The sequence below is a fragment of the Chrysemys picta genome, chromosome 1 (genome assembly GCF_011386835.1).
Source record: "Chrysemys picta bellii isolate R12L10 chromosome 1, ASM1138683v2, whole genome shotgun sequence".
Taxonomy (NCBI): domain Eukaryota; kingdom Metazoa; phylum Chordata; order Testudines; family Emydidae; genus Chrysemys; species Chrysemys picta.
The window spans coordinates 353338372-353350882 of record NC_088791.1 but is presented as its reverse complement, the minus strand read 5'-3'; the positions used below and the strand labels follow the sequence as shown (position 1 = coordinate 353350882).

The 12511-nt window shown below is 50.9% G+C and overlaps 2 protein-coding genes across 2 annotated transcripts; both read left to right on the top strand.

Moving 5' to 3' along the window:
* The first annotated feature begins 4453 nt into the window (after nucleotides 1-4453).
* Nucleotides 4454-5398, top strand: LOC101943184 (olfactory receptor 51I1-like). The gene has a single exon (XM_005290050.2). The coding sequence runs from the start codon at nucleotides 4454-4456 to the stop codon at nucleotides 5396-5398; it is 945 nt and encodes a 314-aa protein (XP_005290107.2).
* Nucleotides 5399-9978: 4580 nt separating this feature from the next.
* Nucleotides 9979-10938, top strand: LOC135982023 (ubiquilin-1-like). Its single transcript, XM_065587260.1, has one exon. The coding sequence runs from the start codon at nucleotides 9979-9981 to the stop codon at nucleotides 10936-10938; it is 960 nt and encodes a 319-aa protein (XP_065443332.1).
* Nucleotides 10939-12511: the final 1573 nt, after the last annotated feature.

Genomic DNA, 12511 nt, shown 5'->3' with positions numbered 1-12511 from the left:
CCAGGTGGGCTCCCCTGCCCTTTACGCTCACTGAGTATCCAATAGGCCATGTGGGTGCCAGCCATGTTGTACTGGCGTGACACAGGGTAACTGTGTCTCTCTAGAGAGTAGATCTGGGGTCACGGGTCACATGGGATAACCGTAGTATGTAACCTATCATTTTAATCAGCTGCTGTACCAAATGACTGGAGGCTAGCTAATGTGACACCAATTTTTAAAAGAAAGCTCCAGAAGCAATTCTGGCAATTTTAGGCTTCTAAGGCTAACTTCAGTACTGGGCAAATTGGTTGAAACCATAGTAAAGAACAGAATTCTCAGACACATAGATGAGCACGATTTGTTGGGGAAGTGTCAACATGCCTTTTGTAAAGGGAAATCATGCCTCACCAATCTACTAGAATTCTCTGAGGGCATCAACTCACATGTGGGCAAGGGTGATCCAGAGGATATAATGGACTTGGCCTTTCAGACAGCGTTTGACAAGGTCCCTCATCAAAGGCTCTTAAGCAAAGAAAGGTATCATGGGATAAGAAGCAAGGTCCAAGAAGGAAGGTCCTCTCACGGATCAGTAACATGGACAGAAAACAAAGGGTAGGAATAAATGGTCAATTTTCAGAAGGGAGAGAGGTAAATAGTGGGGTCCACCAGGGGTCTGTATTGGGACCACTACTGTTCAACAGATTCATAAGTGATCTGGAAAAAAGGGGAAAACAGTGATATGGCAAAGTTTGCAGATGATACAAAATTACTCAAGATAGTTAAGTCCAAAGCTGACTGTGAAGACTTACAAAGGGATCTCTCAAAACTGAGTGACTGGGCAACCCAATGGCAGATGGAATTCAATGTTGATAAATGCAAAGTAATGCACATTGGAAAACATAATCTCAACTATACATATCAAATGATGGGATCTAAATTAGCTGTTATCACTCAAGAAAGAGATTTTGGAGTGATTGTGGCTAGTTCTCTGAAAACATCCACTCAATGTGCAGCGGCAGTCAAAAAAGTGAACAGAATATTGGGTACCATTAGGAAAGGGATAAATAATCAGACAGAAAATATCATATTGCCTCTATATAAATCATGGCATACTCACACCTTGAATACTGCATGCAGTTCTGGTCGCCTCATCTCAAAAAAGATATATTAGAATTGGAAAAGGTACAGAGAAGGGCAATAAAATGAATGGGGGTATGGAACAGCTTCCGTATGAGGAGAGACTAAAAAGACTGGGACTTTTCAGCCTAGAAAAGAGACGAGTAAGGGGGGGATATGATAGAGGTCTATAAAATCATCATTGGTGTGGGGAAAGTAAATATGGAAGTGTTATTTTCTCCTTCACATAACACACAGACGAGGGTCACCCAATTCAATTAATAGGGAGCAAGTTTAAAAAAAAGCATAAGAAAGTAGTACTTGCACAATGTACAACCTGTGGAACACATTGCTAGGGGATGTTGTGAAGGCCAAAACTATAACAGGGTTCAAAAAAGCACTAGATACGTTCATGGAGGATAGGTCCATCAATGGCTACTAGCCAGGTTGGGCAGGGATGGAAAACCATGCTCTGAATGTCCCTAGCCCCTGCTCACCAGAAGCTGGAAGTAGACGACAGGAGATGGATCAATTGATCATTGCCCTGTTCTGTTCATTCCCTGTGAAGCACCTGGGCCCTGGCCACTGTCACAAGTCAGGATACTGGGCTTGATGGAATTGGTGTGAGTCAGTGTGGCCGTTCTTATTTGCTATCCGAGGGGCAGCCGGGTTAGTCTGTATCCACAAAACCAACGAGGAGTCCGGTGGCACCTTAAAGACTAACAGATTTGAATCTGTTCAATCCGTTAGTCTTGAAGGTGCCACCGGACTTCTCGTGATTCTTATTTTCTGCTGTTCTCATGTAGGATAAAGGATACAAGCAGCAAAAGTCACAGAGCTCTTGCTGCTGTAACTGGCTTCTTTGCCTTATTAGCCCGTGTTCAAACAGCAGCCTCCGCTTGAGTTCCCAGTGGACTGTGTGACCCCCAAGGAGCTGCTGCAAGGATACAGGATAAATACTCTCCCGTGCCTGGCAGTCTGTGGCGGATACTCCAGGCAGGCTGGGTCCAGAGGCTTTTTTCCTAGATGGTGAAGATTTTCATCACGTCCACCCTGGTGAGTCAGCTGCAGTTGAGAGAAGGGGGTTGGTGACCTGACACCTCTATTTGGAGTTTTACGGGGAGATATGAGTCCAATAAAGCTTTAAGAAAGTTTATAATCAGGACACTTTTACAATCGATTTCACCATTTAGCAGGAGATAACATAGGTGCCTAACTCTCATCTCTGCTTTTGAAATTCTGCCCCTTCCTTGTTAGCAGCTCTGGACGCTTTTCCTCCTGGACGGATGGGATGAAACGCAGCGCCGTGAGCACAGCCCCTCGTGGCGCTGAGACAGAGAAGCAGGCAGCGGGGGAAGGGGCAGGGGGATGGTTTTAGAGAAGTTGAAGGCCTGAGATCTCCTCAGCTCTGTGTGAGAATTCATTGCCCCAGGGCTCTAGCATCAGAGGAGGGATTTGCCCCATTGCCTCTGGCCAATGATCCTCTGCCTCCTGGGGGGGCCGTGCGTGAGCTGGGGGGCTCTGGGATGCACCGGGACACTGCAGGAATGTCAAATCTCATCAAAAAGAAGAACAGGAGGATTTGTGGCACCTTAGAGACTAACAAATTTATTAGAGCATAAGCTTTCGTGGACTACAGCCCACTTCTTCGGATGCATATAGAATGGAACATATATGCATCCGAAGAAGTGGGCTGTAGTCCACGAAAGCTTATGCTCTAATAAATTTGTTAGTCTCTAAGGTGCCACAAGTCCTCCTGTTCTTCTTTTTGCGGATACAGACTAACACGGCTGCTACTCTGAAATCTCATCAAGCTCTTCTCGCTGTTCCCTGGCTAAACCCCAGCCCGGCACCTCTGCCTTCTGGCCGGACTTGGTTTCTTCAAACCTTATCACACTCAGAAAGACGCACACACACACATTCACACACACACAAGGACAGACAGACAGACACACACACGGACACGCACACACACACACATACACTCACACACAGACACACACACAATAGCTTTCTCTCTCACGCACACACAGAAAAACAAACATACTCTCACTATAGACAGACGCACACACACACACACACCTGCATACATACCCTCACACACACAGACAGACACACACAGAGACAGACACACACTCACACCCTCACACAGACATGCACACACACAATCTCATACCCAGACACACACACACAGTTGCAGATCAGTTTGTATTCGGCACAGCTCAGCCCTGCCCCTGCCGCCCGCCCCTCGCTCCAGCTGGATGGAAGCTAGCACGGGTGGGTCCATGAGCCGGGGATTCACCCCCCTGGCCTGCAGCACAGGCGTAGCCTTAGGGACAAATCCTGCCCAGGTTTATGGGCTGTCCAGCCGTACTGAGCTCCACAGCACTGCCCAGCCGGTGTGTAGGGGAGCACAGGGGCCAGCCTGCAACCTGTGTGTTCTCATGGCTGGGGCCTGTCCCTTTCATCCTGTGTAAAGTGCTGATGTGCACCTGGGGCTGCGGAATGACATGAACATTCATGAGCAATAATCAATCTGTCCTTTCCCCACCTCAAAGAGTCTAAGAGGGCTGGCAATCGTAGGGCGTAATGCAGAGCACAGTTAAACGCAGGTCCCGATTCTGCTTTTAGCGGCATCCCTGTCCGAGGTGGGAAGTCCCAGCGCCCAGCTGGGAGGCCGGGCTCAGACGCACGGAGGGGTCGTGGCCTTGCCACACTTCGCACTGGGCCAGAGTCAGAGCCGGCGCGCAGGTTTCCAGCCGTCCCGCTGCTGTCTGGGGGAGGGCGGCATGAGAGGGACGGGAGGTGGAGAGGAGCTATTCGCAGGCTGGCCCAGCTTCATAGATTTATGGCCAGAAGGGACCAGTCTGATCAGCTGCATTGCCCAGGCCAGAGACCTGCCCTGAATTCATTCCTGTGTGACTAGAGCAGTCTCCGTTGCCAGGGACGGGGAATTCACAGCTGACCTTGCGAAGGGTTAATTTCCCTGGCTGTTAACAATGTGCCCCTTACTGCTCCTCTGAATGTGACCAATTCACCAACCTCCTTCCTGAGGAACGTTCTTGAACTGTGGACAGCGGAACTGTGGGAGCAGAATCTCTTCGTTCCCTTTGAATGAGCTAGGGCTGGGAATGAATTCTTGGACCCTGGCTCTTCAGGTTGGATTCAGAACAACTCCTCCTTGATTTCACTGGGGAGAGCAGCTCCAGGCTTGCAGGAGGGCCCTTGTACACTGGGATTCTGCAAGTCAATGCTGAACTGCAGTTCCCTTCCCGGTCACCTGGCCTCCGGGTAACTCTCAGGTTCATTTTGCATTTACACAGGGGGTTGGAGCTGACCGAGACAGCGACTGCTCATCATGGTGGATTTCAATAGCACCAGCTTCCATCCTGCCACATTCCAACTGACCGGCTTCCCAGGCCAGGAAGCTGCTCACCACTGGATCTCGATCCCTTTCTGTGTGGTCTACGTCACCGCCATTGTAGGGAATTGCACTGTCCTCTGCATTATCTGGGCAGACCGACGTCTCCATCAGCCCATGTATTTGTTCCTGTGCATGCTGTCAGTCAACGACCTCGGTATGTCTCTGTTGACCCTGCCTACGGTGCTCAGCATCTTCTGCTTCGATGTCACAGACGTCGCGTTCGACGCCTGCCTGGCTCAGATGTTTTTCATTCACTCCTTTTCCTTCATGGAGTCGGGGATTTTACTGGCCATGTCGTTCGATCGCTTTGTCGCCATCTGCGACCCGCTGCGCTACGCGGCCATCTTGACCAACCCCAGGATCGTGAGAATCGGGCTGGCCGTTGTGATTAAAAGTACTAGCATGCTCCTCCCTTTCCCCTTTCTGATTAAACGGCTGCCAATCTGCAAAGGCAATGTCCTCTCCCACGCCTACTGCTTGCACTCAGACATGATGAGACTGGCATGTGCGGACACAACCGTCAATAACATCTACGGATTATTTGCCACCCTCGTCACTTACGGCTTAGACTCAGTGTTCATCATCCTATCGTATGTTAAGATTTTAAGGACTGTTTTTAATATTGCATCCCATGAACAGCGCCTCACGGCCCTGAACACCTGTGTCTCGCACATCTGCGCTGTCTTACTCTTTTATGTCCCAATAATTACTGTTGCTGTTATGCACAGGTTCGGGAAAAATGCCCCTCGTCTTGTGCAAATTCTTCTGTCCTATGCCTGCCTCTTTGTCCCCCCTGTGTTAAACCCAATTGTTTACAGCGTGAAGACGAAGGAGATTCGCAAGGGGATCTCCCGAATATTCTCCAGAGACTTTCTCTGAACTGGGAGTTGTGTGGGATATGGTTTTGTTGCACGAGTTTTGAATAGCTTGTTGGCTGAACGTCGTATCTTCTCAGAGGACATTCAAACCCTCCAACCATAAAACACTAGAACAATTCAAACTGTGTATAGGCAGTTGCCTGCAAAAGATTCTGTTATCTCGTCTTATGTTTTTAAATTACAGTTTCAGATGTTAAAGACAATCAAAGTCCATCAGTCTTTTGAGACAGGGGCTGTGGCTTCAGTGGGTGTGTGCAGTGCCCGGCACCTCAATACAAAATGCAAATAGGGAGAAGGAAAGAGCCCTCTCAAATCTATAATTTTTTGGTGTAAATCGATTCAGTTCTGCAGCAGGGGCGTCTGTCTGTCCTGTTTGCGACGGGGGCCAGCACTATCTCAAAGCAGTAGATTAACAATAGTTGTAACTGGGGGGAGGCCGTGCACTTTTTTACATCTGCAAATTGAGCAACTTGCACACACCAGGGGCTCCAGGTGTCCTTCTTTTGCACCCCACAAGCTCACTATGTACCACCCCCTCTTTAAAGGAATTCATGCAAATCCCCCTCCCCATTCCTCCCCTCCGCATTCTGAGTTCTTTTCTCTCTGTCTGTCAGAGAAGTCTTCCAAAGGGGCGACATTTGAAACTGCTTTGGATGGCCCGAGCTGAGACGGGAGGCAGTTGTTATGCTAGGAGGTGTGTATGGCTCCCATCAACCACTGCTTTGATCTAGAGCAGGGGTCGGCAACCTTTCAGAAGTGGTGTGCTGAGTCTTCATTTATTCACTCTAATTTAAAGCTTTGCGTGCCAGTCATACATTTTAATGTTTTTAGAAAGTCTCTTTCTATAAGTCTATAACATATAACTAAACTATTGTTGTATGTAAAGTAAATAAGGTTTTTAAAATGTTTAAGAAGCTTCATTTAAAATTAAATTAAAATGCAGAGCCCCCCGGACCGGTGACCAGGACCCGGGCAGTGTGAGTGCCACTGAAAATCAGTTCGCGTGCCGCCTTCGGCACATGTGCCGTAGGTTATCTACACCTGTTCTAGAGCCAATTCTGAGGTGGCTGAAGCTGCCGGTTCTGCTAACCAGATGCCAAGGACTCCTCCTTGTGTTCCCCTTTTCTCCTTTTCTGTTTTGCTGATTGCTGATTGATCCACAGGGCTTCTCCCGCTGATGGTTAGAACATTCCCTGAAATTTTGTAATTGATCGGCTGCAGCATTCAAACGTCATCGCGTTACAGACAGACAAATAAACAGAGACGTGCCATTGCTTTACATGTGCGACCGCACTTTGCTTGGCTATGTATATTCCAGAACAGATAAACAGCTTTGAGGAATAAGACGATGGACAGAAATACTTTGCAATACAATGGGCCCATGACGTAAATTGTATTTGTCGTCCCTACTCTACACGGTGTCCATGTCTGTTCCTTCAGTGTCCCTAGCCTCTGTTGGCCAGAAGCTGGGAATGGGCGACAGGGGATGGATCACTTGGTGATTCCCTGTTCTGTTCATTCCCTCTGGGCCCCTGGCACTGGCCACTGTCGGAAGACAGGAGACTGGGCTGGATGGCATTGGTCTGACTCAGTCTGGCTGTTCTTATGTAGGCACTGTGAAAGTTGCCATTGCTGGGACTGAGGGACTGGCAAGAGCAGTGGGAAGGCGAGGACAGTGCTGCAGAGTGGTGATGGGGACTCTCCCTCCCAATGCTCTGGCAAGCTGTAAACACTGAATGAAGAAATGGATTGTGACCCGCTGTGGGGCTGGGGCTAATGAGAGATAAATATTCCCCCGCCCGGGTTTATTAATGCAAAGGGGACGTTTCCCCTGCTCAGGCAAGGGCCTCCTCCACTTCTAATGGCGCCCAATGTGGACAAGTTCCGTGCTTCATCCGGTTCGACCAGTGGACCGGGGCTCTCAGGTGGAACAGAGAACCCTCTTCCTAGCGGCCTGGCTGGTGGGTCTGGCTCACGGCGAAAAGGTCACCAGATTTGTGATAGTGAAGGGATTTCCCACTGGCCAGACTGGCAGGGACCATGGGGTTTTTTGCCTTCTTCTGCAGCCTGGGATGTGGGTCACCTGCTGGGATCACCGGGGCATGTCTCACCTGATCAATCCCCTGCCACTGCAAGGGCCTCAGGCATTGGGGGCCCCTCGGTCCCTCCTGTTCTCTGCCTGCCGGCTGAAATGCTTTGCTCTAACTAAAGTTTTGGGGGTCAGTAGAGAGGTACCTGGGTGAGGTTCTCTGGCCTGTGCCATGGAGAAGGTCAAGTCTACATCTATGAAACTATGAAACATCCTCAGGAACTTACGTTTATTTACTCGACTTAATATCCGCTGTCTCGGGGTTAGGAAAACCCAGCCCATCCCCAAAGAGCAAGAGCACCCCCCCTTCGGATTCGTATTGACCTGCTGTCAGTATAAGCTATGCCCGAGCAAGGACTGCAGAATCCAGACCCAAGCGAATCGCTGATAATGTCAGGACATTCTTGGAATGGCTTCTTGCCATGTGTAGCAGAGAGAGAACTCCTGGGTCGCTGGAGCGGCTCGCTGAGATTTACTGCCCGGCCTAGACTCGTGTTTGAAAAGTTATTAACATTTTAACTAGCAACGTCAGCCTGGGTCATGGGGAGCTGCCTGGCTCATTTCAGCTGGGCTGTGTGGGGAAGCAGCAGGACCCAGCCTGCAGGGGGACATGTCGAGGTGGATGAGAGCCCCATGGAAGTGCTGATATATTCAATCAATTAGCCAGACAGTTGCCTTCAGGTGCGGGTCAGTGGGTGTACCCGAGAGCAGCAGTTGGTCCACGGCCCATAGAAAAGCTGCCGGGTTTGACTGTGAACAGACCTAATGACACAGCCGCTGTTCACTGATGGATCAAGGCCTGCAAGAGGGCGAATCCTCAAGCTATGCCATTGGCCCCAATCCTGCAGCCAGTCGTGCACACAGCTCACTTGACACACGCGCGTTACCAGGCTTTAGGCTTGACTGACTCTTCCCTCGAGCACTTTGGCGTTGGCCCAATAACAGGGAATTACGGATTCCAGCAGCACGGGGAGGGGCGGGGAACACATGGGTCGGCTTCATTTTTTTTTAACAGTTTCCTTGGTGACTGAAATGCAGCAAGAGGGGCATTACAAACCCGCAGTGCTGCCTTGCCTCCAGGGCGCGTCACATAACGGGCACCAAACTCCTCAGCCTCCCAGAGGGGCCTGTCTTCAGTGTGAAGACAGGCCCCTCTGGGAGGCGGAGGGAAGGGTAAATGGCTGGAGCTCTAACCATCAACTCCTCTCATGGTCAGCAACCTTCCTCTAATTTCAAGCCTAAACTGGTTGATGGCCGGTTTGTATCCATTTGTTCTTGTGTCCACATTCAATAACTCCTCTTCCTCCCTGATATTTGTCCCTCTGATGTATTTTTAGAGAGCAATCGTACAACCTTTTGAATGTTGCATGCCAGCAATCTGGTTCCGTTTTTGGTGCAAATGGAGCTCATCCCTCCTGTCTAGACCACTCCTTCTCCAAAAGGTTCCCCAGTTCCTAATAACCCTAAATCCCTCCTCCCCGCACCACTGTCTCATCCTCGCATTGAGACACTGCACCTTTGCCTATCTGACTGGCCCTGCGCATGGAACTGGGAGCATTTCAGAGAATGTTCCCACGGAGGTCCTGGACTTCAGTCTCTTACCTAGCAGGCTACGTTTGCCCTCCAGGACCTCTCTTCTACCTATCCCTATGTCACCGGTACCTACATATACCACGACCACCGACTCCTCCCCAGCACTACCTGTAAGGTTATCTAGATGTCTCATGAGATCCACTACCTTTGCACCTAGCAGGCAGTTCACCGTATGGTTCTCCCAGCCATCATAAACCCAACTATCTATATTTCTAATACTGAAATCCCCCATTACTATTACCTGTCTCGTCCTAATAACTGGGGTTCCTGCCTCGGAGGGGTGTCGTCAGTCTGAGAGGAGACCATGACATCATCAGGAAGGTGGGTCCCCAGTAGGGGATTGCCCCCCTTTGCTGCAGGGATAGCTCGGCGGTTTGAACATTGGCCTGCTTAACCCAGGGTTGTGAGTTCAATCCTTCAGGGAGTCATTTAGGGATTTAGGGACAGTACTTGGTCCTGCTGTGAAGGCAGGAGACTGAACTCGATGGCATTACAAGGTCCCTTCCAGTTCTATGAGATAGGTACATTTCTTCATATTAGATGCTTCTTACCCGAAGATTTGACTTCTCCTTAACTGCACGGGAGCATTTGCTTCCCAGCTCGCATTAGTTGTTCATGGTATCGACATTGGGGGATGGTCCTTGTGCCCCACCCGGGCACTACTTGCTGCACGGGGAATAAGGCAGGTGTCCATGTGGTTTCTTGCTCACAGTGACATCAGCAGGGATGTCACAGTCCACCCGGGCAAGCCAGGAGGTTAGGAAGCTGTGAGCAGGGGAGCAGCATGGGGATGTGCACCAGCTGACATGAGTGCTCTGGATTTGGTCTCTAGACATCCCCAGCCCCTCTAAGTCTCTGGTCTCTCTGCTTTTCGGGAAGGGACCAGCATCGTGTTAGCCATGGCTGGAAAGGGACAGGGCTCTGGCGGCAACCCTGCAGAGCCCCAGATCATCAAAGTGACGGTGAAGACCCTCAAGGAAAGGGAGGAGTTTGCAGTGTGGCAGAACAGCACCATCGCCGACTTTCGGGGCGAAATCGCCAAGCGCTTCCATGCTCCCACCAACCTGCTCCTCTTGATCTTTGCTGGGAAGATTGTGAACGACCGAGATACTCTCAGCCAGGCCGGGATCCATGATGGATTCACCATCCACCTCGTCATCAGGCCACAAACGAGAGCAGAGGACCAGGAAGCTCAGCAAACGAACGCCAGCACGCATGCTGCCACCCTCCCTGCACCACCCAACGGCACATCCCAGGACAGAGGCGCTCCTGGCTCAGCTGGACTGGCAGATCTGAGCGTGCTAGGTGGGAACGCACCCAGCATTTTAGGTGTCCTAAATGAGCTCCAGCAGCTGCTGGTGGTCAACCCCGAAATGATGCTACAGATTCTGGAAAATCCCTTTGTCCAGAGAATGCTGTCAAACACCGACCTGATAACACGGTTCTTAAGGGAAAACCCCCTGTTCCAGCAGTTTGTGCAGCAGAATCCAGAGGTCAGACACATCTGGAACAACCCAGCCCTCCTGCGAGAAATGATCGAGTTCATTAGGAACCCAGCGATTATGCAGGAAATACTGACAAACAGGAGCCAGACACCGCTGCTGGGTGGAGACAAAGTCTTGTGGCAAATGCTCCCTGATACTCCGATGCCAACGCTGAACGGACCAGAGGCGCAGTGTGGGAGTGACCCATCCCGGAACAAGCCACCCCCAGCGGAGCTCAGCCAACCGTCCCCCACAGAAAACAGAGACCCTTTACCGAACCCTTGGGCCTCTCAGTTTGGTCCACAGAGTTGCATCCCCCATCGCAACCATGGCACTGACATTGGGGGTATTCATGTCAGGAACTTGCTACTGTAATAATACAACAAGACCACACTGGCAGTTCCAGCAGCAGATTCATACGTGGTCTTTCCTCCTGCAGTACTGCAGTCAGTGCATGGCTGCTTCTCCGTGACTGTCAATCTAACATGGGCCGGGCTGTTAACATTTAAGAAATCAGGACCGTGTATTACACACATAAACTAACATCCAGTGGGCAGCACTCTCCCCCGCATGTATTTAAGTTGAAAGATGCTGCCCTTTGGCGTCAACTCCCCACCTGGTGTTAATTACAACACGTTCAGGGCCAGACGGTGGCTGCCTGCTCTGTGGGCCTGATGGTTTTCAACCTAGTGCTCCCTGGCCGGAGGCAGCGATAGCATGGGCTGGAGCGCTGATAAGCCGGTGCCGAGGGCTGAGAGCCCCTCCGGACACTGCTCTGGTGCAGAGCCAAGGAAGGGCTGGAAGAACTAACCAGTAAACCTGTCCAGCCTGGCTCAGGGACGGTCACAGCCTCAGTCCTGCGCGAGGTGCATTGGCAGCGACCCTCTATGCTAGTCCCTCGCTACCATGTCATTGGACGGAGATAGAAAGGTTTAACCAATGAGCTGGTGGTGCCTGTGGAGAGCTGAGGAAAGTGATGGTTTTGGGAGGCTGCTTTGCAGCAGACACAGGGCACTGGACTGGGATCCCGGAGATCTGGGTTCTACATCACAGCCCAGCCAGTGACTGGCTTTGTGACCTTGGGTGTGTCTCTTCCCTACTCAGTCTCGCTTTCACCTGCCCCTATTTGTGTGTGTTAGGACAGGTCTGCCTGTTATTGTGTGTTTGTGTCTCTCACTGCCCAGGACCTGCGGCGGGGGGGGGGGAAGGGAGGAGAACCAGGCACTATAAATAAACAACAAGATTTTACACCCTCATCTTACAATGGGGTTTGGAAGCTCTGCACACAAAGGGCTGCAGAGCCGGGCTGTACCTAGTCCCGTGCACCAGGCATTGGGTGCTAGGGGTGAGGGACCCATTCTCACATGCAGTGCATCCAGACAGCCAAATTCTCACACTTGTTCTCAAAGGTGGGCTTTGGAAAGGGCTATAGAGGGGCCACCCCCATCCCGCAGTGTCCCAGATCCAGGTACTCCGCAAGGCCGCTCACACACACATGCAGGGCGCCTAAGATGCAGCATGGGTGCCACTCCAATTCACCTCTGCCACACATCCACAGGGCACTCCAGGGCCAATCCCGTTTACACCTGACTTGTGTTTCTTGTGTGTGTTTGTGTGTGTGTGTGTGTGTGTGTAGGGCTGTTCCTATTCATGGCTTCCTTCCATCCGGAGAACCAGACTTGTACTTCCCACTCTGTGACCTATGGTCCGCAAGGCCTTGTGCTCATCCACATCTGCCTTGTCTCTAGGACACCAGGTGGGCTCCCCTGCCCTTTACGCTCACTGAGTATCCAATAGGCCATGTGGGTGCCAGCCATGTTGTACTGGGTGTGACCCAGGGTAACTGTGTCTCTCTAGAGAGTAGATCTGGGGTCACGGGTCACATGGGATAACTGTAGTATGTAACCTATCATTTTAATCAACTTCTGTACCAAATGACTGGAGGCTA

Coding starts and splice junctions, on each gene's coding strand:
- LOC101943184 (XM_005290050.2), top strand. CDS start 4,454: ATGGTGGATTTCAATAGCACCAGCTTCCATCCTGCCACATTCCAACTG.
- LOC135982023 (XM_065587260.1), top strand. CDS start 9,979: ATGGCTGGAAAGGGACAGGGCTCTGGCGGCAACCCTGCAGAGCCCCAG.